Genomic DNA, 22,717 nt, shown 5'->3' on the forward strand with positions numbered 1-22,717 from the left:
GACATGGCTGCTGACGACAGGTCCTCCGGATCATCCTCCACCCTTGACTGGGTGCCGGAGCCCCCACCCTCCCCGGTGCCGGCCAGCCCGTCCCACCTGACGCACTTCAAGCCCCTGAGCCCCGAGCAGGAGGAACCTCCCCTGCGCTCGGCCTACAGCTCCTTTGTCAGCCTGTTTCGCTTCAGCAAGGGTGAGTGAGAGCAAAGGGGGGCAGCAGAGTTATAGCACTATACGCAGAGCTCCACAGGGTTTTGTGTGGGAGGCTGCTTCTTAATCCGGATTTTCTCTGCTTGTGGGCATTTCTCTGCTTTATTTTCACAACCTTTGACCAACCTCATTGTGTGCCAAAAACAGAATAGTGGTGAACAATAGGGTACAACTTGTACGGTTTTAAATATATTTTTCTGCACCTATTTGACGCTTTTGTGGCATATGAGTGCTAAAATATATATATTCAGTATGTTTTTCACTGGTCTGATATATGCACATGCACACATAATTAAGCTACAGTAGGCACAAGGAACCCTCTCCTGCTAGAGTGAAAACCATCTGTCTTTCAATTGTTTTGCTACTCAGTTCTGCAGTTCCCACTGTCTCTGTCTCCCCAAGTGACTACTCCCCTAGTGACTACTGCATCACATATGAATAAGCTATATTGTATAACCAAACTGAAAGAAACATAAAGTCTCTGTGGTCCTTTGGTCTGCTGAGTTTGGTAAATAAATAACAGAAAAATGTGGGCAGGCTCCTTACAGACGAGTTTTTTTGATGAGTGTTGCAAGTTTCCGGATGTGAGTATTGGAGAGCAGCCAGCAGTCTTATGAGATCATGTGATGGAGGAGACCTTGGGCACAGCACTTGTGATTCCGTAGACAGTGTCAGGTCACCTGACTCTCAGACACGAATCTCATTGGTCAGCTGCATGTATGATCGTGCAGTTATTCTGGAACTGGTTGTCCTTTCCTTTCTCCCTGACTCACTGTGATAATAGACACCCAGTGAGTAGCTGAGTGCGAGTGCAGCAGGGTTATGCAACATTCAGGTCATGACTAAAGCATGCCATACACATGGGTGTCAAAACAAACAAAAATAAAACAAAAGCACACTTCACGTATCATGTTGTTTTTCAGACATACACAAGAAACACAAGTGTAACAATGACCATATATGTAGATAACCTGCCCGCCTGTCAAGTCTTTTGTGTGTTTGAGTTGAAGAGAGTTTAGCACTGTAACTTAACCTGTTTTCCCTGGAGCACTTGGTGTGATGGATGTAGAGGTCATGTTCTTCTTTGTTTGTTTGTTTGTTTGCATTGCTGTGTGTTTAGAAGATGGCCGACCCCCAGCTGAGGTAGAGAAGTCTGCGTCGGCATCTCCTTCTCCCCAGGGGGAGCGGCGGAAGTGGACCAGCCCTACACACTCCCTCCACAGCTCTGGCCCCCACAGGAAACAGCTCCCAGAGCTCATACGACGTACCTCCAGCGCCTCAGGTACAGAACACACACACACACACACACACACACACACACATTTACACATGCAAGAGTCCCTCATACACATATTTATACATGCAACATTCACACACTTATGCACAAGTGCAGACGTACTGTATACGTAATGTATAATACATAACTAAGGCCTAACAGCCTTAACTGTAGAACTTAGGGTACATACTCCAGCCATGGCGTCCAACATAACATAGTCTAACCCAAATACATGCATTTTAACATCATGAGGTTACATACATATATACATACACACACACACACACACCATACACGCAGTTCATTCAAAGGTTGTCTATTAGAGATATTTGACTAAATAGATTGACTTTATAGCATTCTGACTGTATAAATCAAATCCATGTTGAATTCTCTGCATTTTAAGTTGAAGCCTCTTATATGAGAGGGGTTTGATGGGTTTGTTTAGTGTCCCTCATCTCACAAATCACAATTTGAAGCCCAGTGGAGCTACCTGGTGATAAGGGTCTGATAAATTAAGAGACTGACAAGAGAAAAATGAACACAAAGGCTTGGATTGGTGAGTGACCAGAAGCCAATACAGTGGGCCTTTGATCACCAGAGTTTTGTCAGAGGTACTTACCAGGAAGATATTCCACAGTAGCTTCACAAGTCCGGTTAGAATGGGTCATGTAGTCGTCGAAGATGAGGTTAAGGGCGTCTAGTAAGGGTCCAGAACAGGCCCCTGTCGGACTTCAGAGAGCAGGATAGAGGAGTGGACGAAGAGTAGTGCTCAGCTTGAGATATGTATGGAGAACTACATAGACCTGGGGCCTAACCCCAGCCAGGGTAACTAAATAGACCTGGGGCCTAACCCCAGCCAGAGTGAGCATTTGTGTCTGATTGGCACTCAGGCACTCAGCTTTGTGTGGTTTGTGCTCTTGGAAAAGGAATGGTTACTTGATGTGTTTCATTAATGAGTTGTACTAGGACCAGTATGACCGAGGACTACCTTACTTCCCTTTAGGAAGCATAGACAATGAGCAGTCTGTCTTGTGTTAAAGATGGTGCTCATAATCTTTTTTTTTTGTTTTTTTTTGTTTATGGCAGTGGATTGGGAAGGTGAGCTTCAGTCATCTTACTCATGGGACTTTCTGTGTGTGGGGGTTTGCAGTGATGACCTACGTAAATAATTATGTTTTAACAACTTAGTTTGTGTGTGTGTGTGTGTGTGTGTGTGCCATAACCTGAGTGATAAGTACTGTGGGGTGTGTGAGTGTGTGTGTGTGTGTACACAAGCCTGTTCACATGTCTATGCACGTCTCACCTCCTTGCCATTAAGAACAACATGGAATGCCAAAAGATATTCTTCACAGTTTGATTTTTATGTCTTTATCATTTGTTTTTATGTTACTTGATATTTTAATTGCATTATTTATACTGAGATGCAAACACTGTGTTAGGGCATGCTGTTATGAAACAAAAGCCTGTAATGCAGCGGGTCTTCACCATCATTCTTCAGTTGCCTAGAGAAATTGGGGCTGGTAATGGTAGTAGGACTTGTGACTGGCTTACTACAGTGCTTGTAAGGGTGGTTTGGTTCAGGCCATGTCACATATGTGCTGTCAACTGACCTGCATGGATTACTGTGTGAGCCCTTTGAGAAAGGCATGATGTCTCTAACATCTGGTGGTGGTTGTGATGGTTGTTTGGCGACACTCATGCTTGTGTGTGTGTGTGTGTGTGTGTGTGTGTGTCTGTGTGTGTGTGTGTGTGTGTGTGTTTGTGCATGTGTTTCTCTTTCTCTCTCTCTCTCTTTTCTTTCTTTCTCTCTCTCTTTTCTTTGTTTTCTTTCTTTCTTTCTCTCTCTCTCTGTGTGTGTGTGTGTATATAGAGGGAAGGCGTAAATCAGAGACCCCTTTGGGCACCCATGATCCGCGCACAGCCGTGCAGTTACGCACAGCCCTGAAGAGACTGAAGGAGATCATGGAGGGGAAGAGCCAGGTAACTCCCCGCACACTCCACTTTCATCCCTGATCTGTCCGTACAGCAAGCTTGCTCATTCTTAATCAGCTGCATAGATTTCTCCAAGCTAACGTAATCTTATCCACTTAAACGTATCCACTGTGTATTCTTATCCATGGCTCAATACTGCCCCAACACCACCAGAGGAACTCATCCATGATGTCAGTGTAAAAGATAGATTTGTTGTCTCAATCATTAATCATTTTCAGCTGAAGGGAGAGAGGTATTGAACTGAGAGGGAAGTGAGCATGCATGCTGTAGTTAGTAGATATGACATTTATCCTTCCTAATTTTAAGTACATTAAATAATTGATGCAGTAATAGGAAAGCATCAGCTTGCTCAAATCTCATCATCTCTGTTGAGTGCAAGTTCACTTTTAGGTGTCATGCTTGCATGATCATGCTCTCAGTGTCACCAAAGCACATGTGCTTCCTGTTAAGTAGATTATCTGAGAAAGGTGCTCTGTGTGTGTGTGTGTGTGTGTGTGTGTGGCACACGCGCTGCAGGACAGTGACCTGAAGCAGTACTGGATGCCGGACAGCCAGTGTAAGGAGTGCTACGACTGCAATGAGAAGTTCACCACCTTTCGCCGCCGCCACCACTGCCGCCTGTGTGGACAGATCTTCTGCAGCCGCTGCTGCAATCAGGAAATCCCCGGCAAGTTCATGGGATACACGGGTGAGTGTTTGCACGCAGGGAGATGGGCTGAGGCATGTGGGGTGGTTAGCATGTGCTTAGGCACAACTACAACCACCACCACCCCTGCCCAATCTCCCACCAGTTTGACCCCTGACCTCCATGACCTTCGACCCCTGTTATCTTCCTGATGCTGGAAGAAATTCTTCCCTCCCACTCAAGAGATGCTGTAAACCTGCGTGTGCCTCATTAAGTGGCACAGGGGATATAAAGCGTATGATCTAAGACCAGGCAGAGTGAAACAGGGGCCTGTAGAGCTCAAGAAACGGCCATTACCCATGGGTACTGAAACAGAGAAGTAAGAACACCCCCTGCATGGTGTGCGTTTGAGTTTTGCGTGCGAGTTGCTGTTGGGTAAGACTAACGTTTGGGGAAATTCTGAGGTAATTTTTTGTGTGCGGTCTTTGCTTGCTCTGACGCCAGCGTTGCTTAACAAATGTGTTGTTGGTTTGGAGTGGTTTTGGGCTGAAAGGGTGTTGTTGATCGCCTCAGCTGAGAATTGAGTTTGACATGCTCGATCTACGGTCCAGACACGGACACTAGCGGCTCTTTCTGGCGCAAATTAATCTCAGGTTCTTTTAATAATCCATCTCAGTTTAGCAAACTCCGTAAATTACATAAACTGAAATTCAGTCAGTCTGTCACAGCTGTGTGGTGTGATTGCAGTCTTGCCCTCTGAGTGCTATACTGTTTATCATGACTCTAATTACTGAAAAAAATTTAACCGTTGAAAGAGTTGAACCGTGGCTTCACTTCAAAGTTGCTTACTTGAAGGTGCTAAAAATATATGTACCTTTTGATGTCTCACAAACGTATGAATGTATAATATGTAAGAACAGTATATCCAGTATGTCAACTGCAGGAAAGGTGAATTGCGCATGTGCCTGGTGTTCTCTTCTTAAATATACAGAAAAGAGTCCCGAGCTACTCATTATGTGGTAAGGCGCCCTTACAAGATAATCACAGTCTGTCTCTTTGCAGTTTGCTTCTGCCAAAAGTGTGCAATGTGACTTCTGTTGCTGTGACTGCTAGATAACAATCAGTTTTTTTGCTGGTCTGACTTCCCCTCTCTCTCTCTCTCTCTCTTTCTCTCTTTCTCTCTTTCTCTCTGTCTGGTCTCTGTGCCTTGTCTTTGGTGTATGTGTGTGTGTGTGTGTGTGTGTGTGTGTGTGTGTGTATGTAGGTGACCTGCGTGCCTGCACGTACTGCCGTAAGATTGCTCTGAGCTATGCACACTCAGCCGACACAGGCTCCATCGGCGAGGACCTGAGCGCCCTGTCGGACTCATCGTGCTCCGTGTGCCAACTTGAGCCCAGTGAGCCGCGGACGCCTGTCGGGGGCCGCAAGGCCAGCCGCAACATCTTCCTGGAGGAGGACCTCACCTGGCAGAGGTAAAGCTGAGAGCCGGGGGCGCCCCGGAGGAATTAAAAGTCTCTGTCATTCAGTCACTCCTCCTCCTTTGTCTTCTGCCCCTTGGCAGATGGTGTCTTCTGCCCCTTGGCAGTGGTGTCTTCTGCCCCTTGGCAGTGGTGTCTTCATTTGCCCTTCTCACCAACCACCTTCCTCCCTGGTGACACCAGGGTCAGCCACATTTACTCTGCTTCCCAGACCCTCCCTCACCCTGTCCCAAATCTCTCACATCTGCTTCTGAACACACTGGCTGATTTTTTTAATAGACGGTCTACTCCACTAGAGTTAAGCCTTTTCAAATGTTGTTATAAACTTTATTTATATATCACCTTTTTAAGCATGTGCACAAGATGCTTTCCACAACATGTTTACAGCACACAGGCCAACACAAATACAAAGAGCACAGCCAGAAAAGCAGAGGAGAAAACAACACAAATAGATAGAACTAAACATAAAATAAATAAAAGAGGTAAAACAAGTACCTAAAAGTAAAGTATGTGAAGAGACGATTAAGTTATGAACAGAATATAGTTAGAAAAAAAGCATAACATAAATTATGTAAAAAAAAAATGTAAAGCAAGCTGGTTTTTTTTTTTAAATGTAATGGGTTTGTGCAGATTTGATATTGTGAGGGAGGCTGTTCCAGAGTCTAGGTGCCCTTAATGAAAAGAGTCTTTCACCTTTAGTGTTGTAGTCTTGACTCTGGAGCAGCCAGCAGCCCTTGTTCAGAGAAAGGTCCCTGGGACATAGGATCTGAAAAGAGCTTCGATGTGTTTTGGTTTGTGAGAAGGTGAATTTCCTCCCTTCTCACTGTGGCACGAAAAGGGCTGTTGCCCCTTTAAAAGACTGAACACCCCCCCCCCCCCCCCCCCCCCCACACACACACACAATGGTTGGGTCCGGGCTTCCCCCAGGACAGTGGTAGGCTCCACGGAGGGCTAAGTGGACTAATTAAGCCCAATGGGCTACCCTATGTAAAGGGTGCCTCATGTTCATGAGGGAGAGCCTTTTGAGGAGAGAGGCATGAGAGGTTTGAGAACAAAGAAACCACTTCCCTGATGTGAGGTGAAGTTGTTTCATATCTAGATGTGTGAATACTGTTTTTTTTCTACCTTGTCTTTGTGACTTGTTTACATGTCTAGTTTCTGTGCCGTGTTAATTGTGCCTAGTCAATGTGTTTATTTTCTGTGTGGCTAGCGAAGTACTTAGCTTCAGGATTAGTGCCTGGGCCTGGCTTGGGCCTTAAGAGGGTGCCAGTATTTGGGCCTAATCGGCCAAGCAGGTGCCCAGGGTGCCACGCACTTGAGTTCCGGGGGGGTACGGCCTGAATATTTTTGTTTGTTTATTTTGTGGGCACTGTGTTGGGGTTAGTCCCCGTGTAAATAAATATATATATTTTTATGACAACCACCATCTCCTGCACTGTATTTCCACTTCACCACCCAGTCTAGTCGCCACATCCCCAAACTACGTGGGGTGACCGTCCGGTCCCTCACATGGTGCTAGACCATGTCGTGCTTTAGAAGTAAAAAAAGGAAAATCTTAAAATCAATTCTTGAAGACACAGGTAACCAGTGAAGTGAGGCAAGGACAGGGTTGATATGACGGGTCTTTTTTGATTTGTTAACAATTATGGCAGCTATGTTTGGTATTAACTGGAGCTTCGTAATTGTTTCAGTGCATTGCAGTAGAAATCAACGCATGAATAATTTTCTCTGTGTTCAAAGATATCTCCAATTTTTTTATAATAACAATCAAAATAACAAATAGAATCTTATTGATGGTTAACATTAGGATTTTACAGAGTTGCTCAATCACAGAAGCATGACTAAGTGTTGATATTTCACACTTCCCTGGAGCTGCACTCCCAGAGGCACCATTGTGTTTGTCGTGTGTGTGTGTGTGTGTGTGTGTGTGTGTGTTGTGTGTGTGTGTGTGTGTGAGTGTGTTTTCTGTGGTGAGGCCAGTTTAAGCTTCTGCTTGCATCAGTTTCCAATTCGTGGGTGAAAAGCTCTTCCTATTATTTTCTCCTCTGTTTCCTCTCCCCCCCCATTCTAGCCTGATGACTGTCCTAGGATGATAAGCTTGTTTCACTGTGGTTCAGACTGTAGTGCCCGATCAAATGCTTCAGAAATGAAATTACCCCTAAAATGAAGTTCATCTCTTTGTCTGGCTGCAATTGACTGGATTGGTGCCATACACCTAGAGACTGTATCTATGGGACCATAATTTAAGTGATTGCGTAAAAATGTTTAAAAAAAAAACCAAAAAAAAAACAGAACAATAATATGCTTTATTTGAATGTAGCTACATAAGGAGATTCTGTCTAAGCTCCATCAAACAAGTTATTTCTTCCAGACATATTGCATTTCATTTAATTTGTTTTAAAGTGCATGCTTGCCATCATTGGTTAAAATAAATTGCCCACCAAAATAGACATGCTGTATTTCCCCTGTGTAGAAGGCACTTTACTTCCCTGAATTGTCTCTCAGCCAATCAATGTCCCTCCCTGCTCTGAACTTGGAAGACCTGTCTCAAAGAACATCTTTTTTCCCCCCTCTCTCTCTTCGCATAGAAAAACTCCCATTGGGATGAGAAAGAAGTGAGTTTGTGTGTCTCTGTTTCTGAAAACCATTCTGCCTGACCTGTAGAAATGTAGCTGTGAAAACCATTGTGGCTGTTTTTTGTCATTGTGATCCCTTGCATGCATTTGGTCAATTATGTTTCATTTTGTTAGACTGTAGTCTAGAAACACTTATGTAAATTGCATGTCGTGTGTGCATGTGGGTGTGTGCATCTGGGTACATGATGGTTTGCTCTTGTGTGATTTCTATCTGATGTGCATGCACATGTGTGTGTGTGTATATAGCTGAATACCCATGTGTGATTGTGTGTGTGTGTGTTTGTGTGTTAGTTTGATCCATCAGGAGTCCCAGGGCAGTGGGCTGAGCTCCAGGCTGACGGCAGTGCAAGAGGACGCGGGCAAGTCTCCTGCCAGGAAGAGGTGTTTGTCCCCATTTGCTATTGACGCACGCCGCCGTGTGGTCAGGTGATGCATGCCCGTTGTGTTTGGCCAGGCTGTGTGCGTGTGTGTGAGTTAACTGTGGTGTGATGCTCTGTCATGGCCAGGTCAGCCAGTGTGACCAACCTGTCTCTGGACCGCTCAAGCTCCTGCCACGACAGCTCCGCCAGTCCCCAGACCAGCCGCGCCATGCCCAAGCCTGACCTTGGCGAGGAGGAGAGGAAGATACTACTGGTACTTCTGTCTGTCTCTGTCTCTGTCTCTGTCTATGTCTCTCTCTCACTCTCTTTCTCTCTCTCTGTGCCTCTCTCTCTCTCTCTCTCTGTGCCCCTCTCTCTCTCTCTCTCTGTGCCTCTATCTCTCTCTCTCTCTGTGCCTCTATCTTTCTCAGTCAGGCTCTATTTTCTCTTTCCACGTCTCTCTCAATGTGTCTTGCATCTATATTTCCTCTGTTCATCTGTGTTGATCTTCCTTCTCTCTCTTCCCTCCATGTATCTGTCTCTCTCTCTCTCTCTCTCTCTCAATCTCTTTCTCTTCTTTCTCTTTTTGTCTGTCATTTGTCTCTGTACGTCTCTCTTGAGGTGTCCTTATGCCACACCTCTCTGTCACTCTCTCTATCACTGTTGGTGTCTGTGTGTCTTTTATAGTTCTCCTTGTCCCTTTTACTGGGCTTTTATTATGCAAGGTATGTTTCTATCATTTTTCCACGGACTAGTGGAAGACACTTGCTCACAGGCACATGAGTATACCAAAATCACAGAAAGCAATAAACAGCCTGTCAATGATTAGTAATGGATCGTTGAAAGTTACTAGCGCCATGAATTCTGTTTCATCACAGAGTAGGGCAGACGTAAATAAAAAGTGGTTTGACCGGAAATTGGAGTTGAAGAGAAGAATGATGAGGGTAAGATGGCATGACGTCCGGTTGCAACGGTGTTGTCCATTTAATGCTATCCTTATTTAGCGTGTGTGTTGGGTCTCCTTTACTCCTCTTTGGGAACCTTTCAGTAATCTGCAATTACACATACAACGTTTGTGCAAATCACACACCCCAAGCTTGCAAATAATTTTCTGCATGCTATAATTATCTATCATAGCATTAAAGTAGGTTCTATCAATCTGCCTGTCTGGGAACCTTTCTGGGAACCTATCCTGGAAAACATGTTTTAATGCATCAACATTTTTCCTCTGATAGTGTACAATCTGTGTGCACTGCCTGTTGCATTTTCTTTGAGTGCGCCTCTCTCTCACTACACACACTAACACACACGTTCACGCTCACTGAGTGTCTAATACATATTATTGGTGGGGGAAAAAAACATCTTGGGATGACTTGCCGTCTCCTCGTTAATCTTGTTTTAGGTCATGTAACATAACCAGTCAGAGGCTTCTCTCGTAAAGGGAGCTTTTGTTTGACCACACAGGACTCGTCGCAGCTCAAAGACCTCTGGAAGAAGATCTGCCACAACAGCACAGGCATGGAGTTCCAGGACCACCGCTACTGGCTGCGCACCTACCCCAACTGCATTGTGGGAAAGGAACTGGTCAACTGGCTCCTGCGGAATGGAACTATTTCAACCAGGTAGGATACATGGACACATATTGCAGATTAGCCCCATTTAACTGAACTGAACTCTGATGATATTTTTACGTTAATTGTCATGTTTTGTGAAATTCCTGGAATTTAAGATGGATAAATTCAAGGACTTGATAGTCATTAAGACTGAACAAAAGTCCTGAAAACTCCTCAAATATTCATAGAAATGGTGCCCCTGAGTGTGTCTGTTTTCAGTAACTGTCACTAGACAAGTTACTGAGAAATGTACCTGTACACAGGTAAAGGAACACAGTGTCAGTCATTGGTCTTATGTGGGCTACATAAGTAATGACTATAAATCAAACCTACCTAAAACATAGTAACAACAGAATATCTATGCATTTTCTCCAACCCCTCCAGAGCCCAGGCCATAGCTATTGGACAGGCCTTAGTGGACGGGCGCTGGCTGGACTGCGTTACTCACCACGATCAGATCTTCCGTGACGAGTACGCACTCTACCGCCCCCTGCAGGTGAGCCACAACACGCCCCCCTGAAATCTGTTACAACAAACTAACAAAAAACAAACAAGGCTGACTTCAGTCAGTTTTTTTATTTATTGCCATAAGCGACACACTGCACAACACACACGTGTCAAGATGTCAATATCCATTTCTCTATTTGTCAGTCAGTTTTCTGATTCTCAGTGGAGAGTTCTATTGATGGCTGTGCTCTCTGCCTTGGTCCTCAGAACACGGAGTTCTCAGAGACGCCCTCCCCAGACAGTGACAGTGTGAACTCTCTGGAGGGCCACTCCGAGCCCTCCTGGTTTAAGGACATCAAGTTTGACGACAGCGACACAGAGCAGCTGGCTGATGAAAATGACTACACAACGCCCGGTGAGTGTTTCGGCATCTGCCAAGCCTTGGAGGGTTATGGTTGTTCCTATTTGTTCAGTGTTGTGGTGTTACCTTTTAAAGTGGTGAACCTCCTGTTGGACCTCTTGTTATGCAGTTTCCAGAAGCAGGAGTCAACTGTTTTGTTTTATTAATGCACATCCTTAAATACTTCTTGATTGTATACTGCTTTATTGTATATTATAATTCATACTGTATGTAATCCTGAAAGCAAGTGCAAGTTATATATCGTGTAGACCTATGTGTGCACATCCATTATATTGTATACTTAAAACTAACCATCTTCATATCATCAGACTATGATCAGAACAGGGTTGTGATGACGAGGACTTTGAAACACATCAGGACATCTGTCTGTGAACCCTAGCAGTGTTGTGACAATAAATGAAAAAGCCTGAACTAGTCTCGGCTGTCACAGTTTCTCCATACCTGTGTCACCAACACTTCCACACAAGTAAGAATAGAGAGAACCATCACGTTTTACATTCATGGCCCTTTTCCTCTGTCCTTCGTTCTTTCAGGTTCTTCAAGCCCCAGTAAGAGGACTTCAGTGAGCAGTTTTCAGTCTGCAGTGGACAGCGACTCCATCAGTCTTAACATGGAGCAGGACAACGTCAACTTCCACATCAAGAAGCCATCCAAGTACCCCCACGTGCCGCCCCCCGCAGATAAAAGTGTGTGAGCCTGAGCCTCCCTGTCACTGCACTTAGCATGCTGCACTTGGAAGACAGGAGATCTTTTTGGAATGCAGACTTGGCCTTATGAATTGTCAATACTTAACAATTACTATGTTGTTATTGTAATTATCAATTATTATTTTCTTAAAAGGTGTAGGTTATATCTATCAAACCTGATTTGTGATTGTTACATGTTAATTCCCTCACAGCCGAGGTCCTAGTCTCTGAGGATGGTCAGAACATTTGTATAAGTGATGCCTTCATCAAAGGTAAGACTCCTGTAGGCATTTGGGAAATTAAGCAGCCTTAAAGAATGGCTACTGGCCAGTGGGATGACTTACCATTGGTCTCTCCCCTCTAGAATCTCTGTTTAATCGTCGTGTGGAAGAGAAGGCCAAGGAGATGCTGTTCACTCCACTAGGATGGCACCACAGCTCCCTGGACCAGCTCAGGGAAGAGAACGGGGAGAAGAAGGCCATGGAGAGGCTGCTGTAAGTTGGATGGAAGACTGACAAAATGCAGATTGCAAAGTAATAATGGAGACATCTACAGGCTATTGTAGACATGGTTGTTGACTTACTCGGTTCCTAAAATGATGTGTGCATACCCATTCTTGTGGATGAATGTTGTTTTGGTTGTTGACTATCGAATGATGTTTATTGATACTGTAGTGCTAAGTGAAGAAGTTTGAAGATGTAGATAAATTAGACCATTTCATATAGATGTACAGGAATTTTTTTTTAAATATATGTTACTGATGTGAATGTACCTGCGTGTTTTCTCTCCAGCTCTGCTAACCACAGCCACATGATGGCGCTGCTCCAGCAGCTGTTGTACAGCGAGTCCCTGTCGCTGTCCTGGAGAGACATCATCGTGCCTGTGGTTCGGCAGGTGGTGCAGACGGTGCGGCCCGACGTGCGTAGTTGTGACGACGACATGGACATCCGTCAGCTGGTTCACATTAAGAAGGTAAGACTCCCAAGAGCTGCAAGTCATCCTCCAAAATCCCTCTGGTATTTTAAAATCTGATTTTAAGGTTGTTTGGTGCTGGTCTCATATTCTGCCTCTTTCTCTTTTCTCCAGGTTCCAGGGGGGAAGAAGTTTGATTCGACTGTGGTAAATGGCTTTGTGTGCACGAAGAATATTGCACACAAGAAGGTATGACAAGATTATTAAGAAACACTGCTTCCCTGCATTGACCCGTTGAAAAAGTGAAAAAAGGTGTTGATAATGTCTTTCTGTTGCGTTTGTGTGTGTAGATGAACTCCTATATCAAAAACCCCAAGATCTTGCTGCTGAAGTGTTCGATTGAATACCTGTACAGAGAAGAAACCAAATTTACCAGCATTGATCCGATTGTTTTACAGGTGAGTATCATTCAAAAGGTAGCCATAGCTCTGCTGGTAGAGCAGTTTCTGCACACAGGATCCCACGCCAAGATGATTGGTTAATTTCCTGCATATTATACACATACAGAGTTAATTTAACCCCCCCCCCCCCCATATTATAAACTGAATTAATATGAACTGATCACTGCCCCAAGTTATTACCCTCAGATTGTCAGCAGCCCATGGCTTGTGACTTTCATCCAGTTTTGATGTGAATGGGAACAGTTTGGTATATTCTACTTTGCCCTCATCAGGAGCGTGAGTTCCTGAAGAACTACGTCCAGCGTATTGTGGATGTGCGGCCCAATCTGGTGCTGGTGGAGAAGACGGTGTCTCGCATTGCCCAGGACATGCTGCTGGAGCACGGGATCACCCTGGTGATCAACATGAAACCTGTAAGCAGTGCCTCTTTTCTCTGTGCTATCCTGACAGCCTTAAACAAGCTAATATCTTTAACACACACCTATCCCTTTCTTAAGTTAGCTATGCTAAAGATACGCACTGTAATGAAGCTCTGAAATTTCACGAAATGAATGACATATTTGAAATTGATTAGAAAGGAAATTGATCACCTCCACAGCAAGTGCTGGACCGGGTGAGTCGCATGACGCAGGCCGACCTGGTCATGTCCATGGACCAGCTGCTCACCAAGCCTCGCCTCGGCACCTGCCACAAGTTCTACATGCACTCCTTCCAACTCGCCAACAGTACGTCTGCTCCTCTGATGGAATATACAGGGTTTATCTACATTTTATGTTTAGATTTTTTTTAAAGCTATGTACATATAATATATATTTCCTCTACATCCTTGTTTTTTTTAATTATTTTTTTTTTTAAGGAAAATCTTTGACTTTGTTTTGGTTGCAAAATAGATTAGATTGTATTCTGTTAATCCGTGTCCTTTCCCCGCTGTCCTGCCTCAGGTGAGCTGAAGACCCTGATGTTCTTCGAGGGCTGCCCTCCTCAGCTGGGCTGCACCATTAAGTTGCGCGGCGCCTCCGAGTACGAGCTGGCCCGCGTGAAGGACATCATCCGCCTGATGATCTGCGTGGCCTACCACTCGCAGCTGGAGATCTCCTTCCTTATGGATGAGTTTGCCATGCCCCCCAGTCTTGCCAAGAGCGCCTCCTTCCCCTGCCTGCTGGAGAGTGCCACGGTAGAGGAGGAGGAGGAGGAAGATGAGGAGGAAGCTCACGTAGAGACAGTTCTCAGGAATGGTTCTGTGGGTGAACAGAGTGATATTTCACAGGGCACTGATAGCGACGTGTTGCTTCAGGAGAGTGGAAACTCCCACTCCATTGTCCAGTCCATGTCTGAATCATCTGGTAAGGACCAGGAGAGCCCCTGGGCGGATGGAAACAACACCATTGCCTCCGTATCGGACATCGATGGCACCAACTCGGGCTGTAAGACCTCCACACCGGTGTCGTTCACACCCTCCCTCCCTGTGGCGCCTCCTTTCCTCATCTCTGACCTGGAGGACATGGCCGATGAGGAGGGGCAGCCCCGCCCCGCGGAAGAGGTCGCCGACAGGACGAAGGACGGCACCATGGACAGCGCCGGCAGCGTGGGCCCAGGCTCGGACACGACTGCTCAGCCAACTCGTCTGTTCTGTGACCCGCTGCAGGACGACACGGGGCTGTTTGTCACCGAGCAAGTGGCCTCGTCCGACGACCGGCTCAAGTCGCTGTCGGCCTGCTTCCGGCAGGAGCTGAAGGACATCATCCTGTGCATCTCGCCCTTCGTTAGCTTCCGCGAGCCCTTCCTGCTCACGGCGGCTGGCCTGCGCTGCCCGAGCCGCGACTACTTCCCTGAGCACGTCTACCTCTCACCCCTCCTCAACAAGGACTTCAAGGAGCTGGACGGACGCCGCAAGAGGCAGCTGCTGAAGGAGTCCGGGGCTGTGGCGGGGTCGTCCGGGGCGTCGCTGGCCAACGGTGGCGGCGGGGCCGGGGGGCCACGGGCTATCCAGGTCCTACCCTCGCACCCGCTCACCAGCACCCGCATCGCCGAGCAGGTGAACTGCAGCCAGGAGCTGGCCCGCATGCTGGCCGACTATCGGGCGCAGGGGGGCCGCATCCGCCAGAGGGAGGACCCCTTCTCCAACCCCCAGCAGACGAGGGAAGGGCATGCCACCAGAGCGCCCGTCAAGGCTGACAGCGAGGACGAGAAATCCGGGCACAGTGACATCACCTTGGCCACCAAGGTGAGGGAGACCACTTGGTCTTAAACTGACTCAAATACAGTGGGCTTCTGTGTGTAAAAATGGATTCTGCTTGTAGTGTGTGTGTGTGTGTGTGTATGGCATTAGTGACATGTAGAAATGTTTGGAAAGGATAATAATAGGAGAAAGTCGATCAACTGCAACACACAGAATGCAAAAATAATCCTGATCTCAATAAATTATACCCACAGCTAATGTACTCAGCAGATATTTACCTGCCCTGAGCTTTACTGCACTGGAGTCATGAACAGAAGATTGTTATATCTGTGTCATTTGGTCATACTCTTATCCGTGTGTTCTGTAGCTGGACTGCCTGAACCCCATCAATCATCAGCGTTTGTGCGTGCTGTTCAGCAGCTCGTCAGCACAGTCCAGCAATGCCCCCAACCCCTGCGTCAGCCCCTGGTAAACCCCACAACTCATGAACATGCGCCCTTGTAACTTTACCAGTAAACTCTCATATTTCTGACTACAGTGCAGTGGTACAATACCTAGTAATAATTACATAGTTTGCCTAACCTTGTGGAATTCACGTCATTTTTTTTTATTCTCACAGGATTGTGACAATGGAGTTCTATGGAAAGAATGACTTGACTCTTGGTATCTTTTTGGAGAGATATTGTTTTAGGTAAAGCTATTGTCCATTGTCAACAAACTGTGATAATATGTTGAGTCTTTCTGAAGCTACTATGTGGCAGTGTACACACAGTAAATTAACAATGAATCATAATGATCCCTCCTGCTATGCTCCTGGTTTCCTCTGAATGAGACTGTCTCTCTCTCCGGGACACAGGCCTTCTTACCAGTGCCCCAGCATGTACTGTGAAACTCCCATGGTGCACCATATCCGACGTTTTGTTCATGGCAACGGGTGTGTCCAGATCGTCCTCAAGGAGCTGGACTCCCCTGTGCCGGGCTACCAGCACACCATCCTCAACTACTCCTGGTGCCGCATCTGCAAACAGGTAACAACTACATGACACACGAAAATGTATATAAGGAATAAAACACACCAAATGAGAAGAAACATTTTGGCTTTTTGAAGTGTAGATGCTCATCTTAGGATCTCTCTCTTGCCCCCTTTCTTTCTCTCTCTTTCTTTCTTTCTTTCTTTCTTTCTTTCTCTCTCTCTCTCTCTCTCCCCCCCCCCTCTCTCTCTCTTAAAAGGTGACGCCTGTAGTCCCCCTGTCCAATGACTCCTGGTCCATGTCTTTTGCCAAATACTTGGAGCTGCGTTTCTATGGACACCAGTACACCCGCCGTGCCAACGCTGAGCCCTGTGGCCACTCCATCCATAAGGACTACCACCAGTACTTCTCCTACAATCAGATGGTGGCCTCCTTCAGGTAAGCCTCTGCCATATGGTTCCTTATGTCTCTGCCTGAACCATCTCTAGCTGCTGGATACTTTACAGCTTAGATCATTTGCACCAATTTTGACTTGATGCTTGGTCTAAAGTGTGAGAGGGGGATTATTTGGGTAGTTCAGTTTTAGGCCTAATCCATTTAAGAAGTACTTTCCAAAGGTATGTTGTTTACCATGCTCGTTTGTATTGAGGCCAAAGGTATTTCCTGATCTCTCGCTCTCTCTCCCCCCCCCACAGCTTCATACCAGTTCGCCTTCTGGAGATTTGCCTCCCCCCTCTTAAGATCACCATCAGGAACCAGGGCCCCTCTAAAGGTTGCATGCATCAGGACCTCAAGGACTTTTTACTGAAGTAAGACTCTCTACAGTAGGTTCATCCATTAAATTAAAAATGTTCTGGTGGATCTTCATTCATGAGACATTTTTGTATTCTCTCTCCAGGGTATCTCAAGTGTATCTGGCCATAGATGACCGGCTCACCTCCCTGAAAACAGACACTTTCAGCAAGACACGAGAGGAGAAGATGGAGGATCTCTTTGCACAGAAAGATGCAAGTATCCCCTTCATACCACACAAGCTTCTCCTAATCAGAAAACATCCATCGTGAAAATGTTCATGAATGAGTAAGTAAGTAGATAACTTTCCCTTTGGCTTGTGTAGATGGAGGAGGCTGAGCTGCGGGGCTGGATTGAGAAGCTGCAGGCTCGGCTGCTGGCCACTGTTCTGGACTCTCCTCAGCAGCTGCAGGTCGTGCTCGAGTCAGTGGTGGTGAAGAAACAGGGCCTGTGTGAGACCCTGCAGTCCTGGAACAGCCGGTGAGGCCCACCACCCCACAACGTCACACTGACCAGGACTAGTATTATGATGCATCATAAAGACCACATGCAAATTGTGTAATATAGATCAAATTTAACTCAGTGCATCGGGCCTATTGGTTTTGAATGTAAGTAGGCTCTCTTAGGTGTTTGAGCCCTTTAGGGCTACGCTGGTGGTATATAATGTGTTGTGTCTTTGTTTGAGCCCTTTAGGGCTACGCTGGTGGTATATAATGTGCTGTGTTGTGTCTCTTTGGTTTAGACTGCAGGACCTGTTCCAGCAGGAGAAGGGGAGGAAGCGCCTGTCTGTCCCTCCCAGTCCAGGGAGACACAGGCAGACCGATGACAGCAAGGTCAGGGTCAAGGTCAAGGTCCTTATGCTAGTGCTGTGGGCAGTCTAACGACTGCTTATGCTAGTGCTGTGTTTGCTGTTGGTCAGGACAGTCCTTATGCTAGTGATGTGTTTTCTGTTGTTGGCACCAGGCTTTCTGATTCAGACATCAACACATTTTTTACTTTGAGTCTTTCCTGATAAGAGTGGATTTGTCTAGAAGTGACCTGGATTTATTGGTCATGTTGCAGCGGTGGAAATGTTTGGCCAGTATTAACTGTTTACTGTTTCTTTATCCTCAGACGAGCGCACTAGAGTCTTCCCCCCGTAACCCCTCCCCTATGGTCCAGAACGGAGAGAAGGGTGAGTGCATTGGCTGATCTACTGCAGAGCTATATCATGATTGGCTACCGGCATTGCCCTGTGATTGACAGATGTGTTGTCTCTTCCAGAGGATCGTCACCTGAGCACCCTGCCCTCCAGCTCTGGCTCCTCCCTGCAGCTGCCCTCTCCTGGGGACAACGGCTCAGAGACCCTCACCTCAGGACCCTCCTTCGCAGACCAGGACTCTGTCAGCATCCCAGAAGGTAACCACACACGCTGTGGACACACTCATACTCACCATACTCACTCAGAAACATAAACAAACAAACACACACACACTCTCACTGTGGAGACACTTATGTGCAGACTCAGGCAGATAGGTTGCGTTTTTTGTGATCTGTGAAACTGTGTTCCTGTTTGACTCAGATGTGTTTGACGCACACCTGTTGGGCTCCAATGACAGCCAAGTGAAGGAGAAGTCCACCATGAAAACCATTCTGGCCAACCTGCTACCTGGCAACAGCTACAACCCCATCCCTTTTCCTTTGTGAGTATGGGCGCGCCACACACATCTATTTATTTTGCTTTCATATTATAAATAATACAATGTGACCTTCAGTCAGTAGCTTTTCAGCTAGTAGTGGCCTTCTGTTGGTCGTTTCTCTAATGTGTCGGCTTATGAGCTGTAATGACCAGTCTTGACCTCTAACAAGCTGTCCTCTCCCATGTAAAATCCAGTGACCCAGACAAGCACTACCTGATGTATGAGCACGAGCGCGTCCCCATCGCCGTGTGTGAGAGGGAGCCCAGCTCCATCATCGCCTTTGCCCTCAGGTAAGCAGCGAGTAAAGGGTGCCGTGGTTCAGTCAGTGTTTGGATGTTTGTCTGACACCTGTCTCTGCCCCCCCCCCCCCCCCCCCCCCCCAGCTGTAAGGAGTACAAGACAGCCCTGGATGAGCTTTCGAAAAGCACAGCAAAGCCAGGCAGCGAGGACGCAACTCAGACCAGCAGGTACACATTTTTATTTAGAAGCCTCGATAAGTCAAACGTTCATTTGGCATTATGGAGAGGACATATTAAAGATGAATTTTTATTCAGACATCTTCATTTTGTCAGTGTAACGACAAAGACATCCCCTTTCCCGACATCTACTCATGTACACATGTAAACATCAGCACTGCCAACTCCACTCTCCAGCTGCAGTCATGCTGACACGCTGCAGGGGGAGCCTCCACCTCACAGCAGTGTCTGTTTCCATGAACGTGTCCACTGAGGGCAGCATTTATACTCCTTCTTGAGCTTAAATACTGCCATGCTTGGATCTTTTTTTGTCTGAAGTGCTGGGGAGAGCCGTGCAAAGAGCAGCCCTGCGAAGCCCAATGACTCCATCACCTCCCAGATCGGACGCAGCACTGCGGAGGTCGACATCCTGAGTGAGTGAACTAGCAGTACATGCTACCATATTTAATTAAGACTGTAGGGGTAGGAGGTAGTCTTTACAGTGAAGGTATTTGTCTTCAAGCCTTATGGCTGTATCAGAGAGGGAAAACATGACCTTGATTTGCTCAAGGGCATTCATCCCGATGACACAAGTGTAATGATCTTTTTTTCTTTCCTTCTTTCTGTCTGTCTGTGTTAACAGAAGATGTTGATATAGTAGACAAACACAAAAAGCAAGCAGGGAACCCTCACATTGAGCTCCGTAAGTACACACTTCTCTCACATACTTAAGTCATGATTAACCCCATGAAACCCAACCAATCTATGTGTGCTCTTACAGCAGTCCTCGTTCATTCTGTTCTGTATCATTTGTGCCTTTGTTCCACCGACCACAGAGTTCTCAGATGCCAACGCTAAGTTCTACTGCCGTATCTACTACGCTGAGGAGTTCCACAAGATGCGTGAGATCATCATGGAGAGCATGGAGGAGGACTTTGTGCGTTCGCTGTCCCACTGTGTCAACTGGCAGGCCCGCGGCGGCAAGTCGGGAGCCGTCTTCTACGCCACTGAAGGTGAGGGACTCCAGCCTCTCTCTCTCTCTCCTGTATGCCTCCCAACCAGATTCACAATTAGGTCGTTTCATGGACAAATCTTCTTTCTGTGTGTTTATCGTCTTCTGCCAGTCAGAGCCGTGACTCCCTCGTGTTAGTACTACTGCAGTGGAATATGAGAGGATGGACATACACATTTCTAACTGTAAAAACTGTAATATACATACACATTTCTAACTGTAATTCTAAGGGAGGTGGTTAAATTAGCAGTCAGCCATCATTGAGTCGTACGAGTTGCCTACATGACATTGTAGTAAATAACGGCTGACGTTGTTGTCTTCATTTTGTAGATGACCGCTTCATCCTGAAACAGATGCCCAGACTGGAGGTGCAGTCCTTCCTGGACTTTGCTCCTCACTACTTCACTTACATCTCGGGTGCTGCGCAGCAAAAGGTTAGAGCATTCTTACTGGTGGTACTACAGCATCTCTGCATATAGCAACAACAAAGACTATTTTAGTGCCTTCTAAATGTGAATAACCCTACAAGGCTGAATGTGAATAAACCTTATAGTGTGACTAGTAACTTTAGAAGTCATTTTGTGAATATACAGTGGATGTACTGTATTAGGTCAGTCTGTTCTGTATTCTGCCATGGCGTAAGATGTGAACATGCCCCATTTTGCCTATCCGATGGAGTGAGTTAATCAAACATATTCTCACCATCACTTCTCTATTAGTCCCATCATTCCCCTATAACTCCCATTCCTTGCACCCTGTAGCGCCCCACTGCCCTGGCCAAGATTCTGGGCGTGTACCGCATCGGCTACAAGAACTCCCAGAACAACACAGAGAAGAAGCTAGACCTGCTGGTGATGGAGAACCTGTTCTACGGCCGCAAGATGGCGCAGGTGTTTGACCTAAAGGGATCGCTGCGGAACCGCAACGTGAAGACGGAGCAGGGCAAGGAGAGCTGCGAGGTGGTGCTGCTAGACGAGAACCTGCTGAAGCTGGTGCACGACAACCCGCTGTACATCCGCTCGCACTGCAAGGCCATCCTGCGCGCTGCCATCCACAGCGACGCCTACTTCCTCTCCAGCCACCTCATCATCGACTACTCTCTACTGGTGGGCCGAGACGACGCCACCGACCAGCTGGTGGTGGGCATTATTGGTAAGGCACTGGTTAGAGGTGCTGTCCACAATTCTAATCCAGTACACTTTTTGTTGAATGCAGCAAATTGCTCCTTACTCCTTCAAATCGCTCCTTCATTCTGTGCGTGCGCTAAAAAATGTTTTTTTCCTGACTGGAAAAAAACGTAGTGGTTCAGATTGAGCAATACTCAATTCCAGCCAATCAACATGTTGCTTCAGGAGCATGGAGAGTGCAATACAGCAGTGTCTCCTTATCTGTTATAGGAATATATAAAATATGTTTTTAATCTTGGCTTGATTTATGAATTAGGCCCATTGTGTTGTCACTCTTTGATCCTAATATATCAGTATTTTATCATTCTTTTCTTAGATTACATTCGCACTTTCACCTGGGACAAGAAGTTGGAGATGGTAGTCAAGTCCACAGGCATCCTTGGTGGCCAAGGTACTGCCTCTTCTCTTTACTGTTTTCTACATTATTGTCTCATTATTCTACTCTGTAACATTTCAACTGCCTATGAATGAGGTCCACCATATTTGTCTTATTATCGGACTGACATCACTTCCGCTTTGCAGGTAAAATGCCCACTGTGGTGTCCCCTGAGCTTTACCGCGCCCGCTTCTGTGAGGCCATGGACAAATACTTCCTCATGGTTCCAGACCACTGGTCTGGGCTCGGGGTGAACTGCTGAAGCAGGGAGAAGATGGGGGGGGGGGGGGGAGCACAAAGAGTGAGGGAGGCAGAGGGGTGTAACGGCTCCCAAACCGCCGCCAACCCTCAGCACACTGGACCCCATGCAAACACGCTGCATCATGTCCAGCCCCCACACTTCAGCTCACAACTGCCAGTGCCTCAGTCACAGATGCCCAATGATGACAGGGGAGCCACAGACATATCCTGGACCGTATGGACCATTTAGTGGGTGAACAGACACACGCACACACACACGGACACAAGTATTTATGGGATCCTTGTGAGTTCTTCGTCGAATCGTGCCGGACATTTAAGTCAATGATTGTGCCAAGACGAAAGTTGTTTGGCTTTCAAGAGGTTCCCTCACAATTGCACTGAAGACAGCTGTTGAACCATTAGGCTGTAGTGTTGTGTTTTAATCTAATAATTATAAAGAACGCTGTAAGTTTTGTCATACATGTAAAGAGATTATGTAATTAAATATTATTAACACAACTTGTTGTCTTACTGAGGTTGCACCTTCTTCCACCTGTGTATGCCTACCTAAGGCTGTCTAGTATGACAAGGATATCAGAGGGAAACACCACTGAGTTGGGCATCATAATGTTGGACAAGGTTTCTTTCTCAAAATCTAAAATCTCTATGGCAAAACAACAAATCACACACCCTAGGTACACTTGAGGGTTCAG

The 22,717-nt window shown here is 46.4% G+C and overlaps 1 protein-coding gene across 11 annotated transcripts; it reads left to right on the forward strand.

Moving 5' to 3' along the window:
- Nucleotides 1-3: 3 nt before the first annotated feature.
- pikfyve (phosphoinositide kinase, FYVE finger containing) lies at nucleotides 4-22,523 on the forward strand. Of its 11 annotated transcripts, none has more exons than XM_012826556.3 (42): nucleotides 4-190; nucleotides 1,328-1,489; nucleotides 2,570-2,581; nucleotides 3,354-3,463; nucleotides 3,992-4,163; nucleotides 5,365-5,572; nucleotides 8,167-8,193; nucleotides 8,506-8,595; nucleotides 8,721-8,847; nucleotides 9,452-9,517; nucleotides 10,038-10,195; nucleotides 10,571-10,682; nucleotides 10,901-11,048; nucleotides 11,588-11,740; nucleotides 11,953-12,012; nucleotides 12,105-12,234; nucleotides 12,532-12,712; nucleotides 12,827-12,901; nucleotides 13,003-13,110; nucleotides 13,386-13,526; nucleotides 13,712-13,838; nucleotides 14,055-15,337; nucleotides 15,660-15,760; nucleotides 15,912-15,983; nucleotides 16,149-16,320; nucleotides 16,523-16,701; nucleotides 16,959-17,072; nucleotides 17,162-17,270; nucleotides 17,381-17,535; nucleotides 17,798-17,888; nucleotides 18,169-18,229; nucleotides 18,319-18,453; nucleotides 18,617-18,737; nucleotides 18,929-19,024; nucleotides 19,118-19,201; nucleotides 19,529-19,623; nucleotides 19,833-19,892; nucleotides 20,026-20,202; nucleotides 20,532-20,635; nucleotides 20,963-21,353; nucleotides 21,705-21,779; nucleotides 21,911-22,523. In XM_012826556.3, the coding sequence occupies exons 1-42, from the start codon at nucleotides 4-6 to the stop codon at nucleotides 22,024-22,026; spliced, it is 6,345 nt and encodes a 2,114-aa protein (XP_012682010.2). In that variant the 3' UTR covers nucleotides 22,027-22,523. The 11 variants fall into 11 exon arrangements, with proteins under 11 accessions (XP_012682010.2, XP_031441107.1, XP_031441101.1 ...); XM_031585247.2 differs by having other exon boundaries at nucleotides 19,836-19,892; XM_031585241.2 differs by having other exon boundaries at nucleotides 1,331-1,489.
- Nucleotides 22,524-22,717: the final 194 nt, after the last annotated feature.

This window comes from Clupea harengus, chromosome 2 (assembly GCF_900700415.2).
Source record: "Clupea harengus chromosome 2, Ch_v2.0.2, whole genome shotgun sequence".
Lineage (NCBI taxonomy): Eukaryota > Metazoa > Chordata > Actinopteri > Clupeiformes > Clupeidae > Clupea > Clupea harengus.

Excerpts from the sequence above, each read along its gene's own strand:
- pikfyve (XM_012826556.3), top strand. The coding sequence starts at position 4 with ATGGCTGCTGACGACAGGTCCTCCGGATCATCCTCCACCCTTGACTGG. Across the intron at positions 12,902-13,002 it reads AGAATATTGCACACAAGAAG|ATGAACTCCTATATCAAAAA; the intron begins GTATGACAAGAT and ends TTGTGTGTGTAG. Across the intron at positions 17,271-17,380 it reads ATCTCTTTGCACAGAAAGAT|ATGGAGGAGGCTGAGCTGCG; the intron begins GCAAGTATCCCC and ends TGGCTTGTGTAG.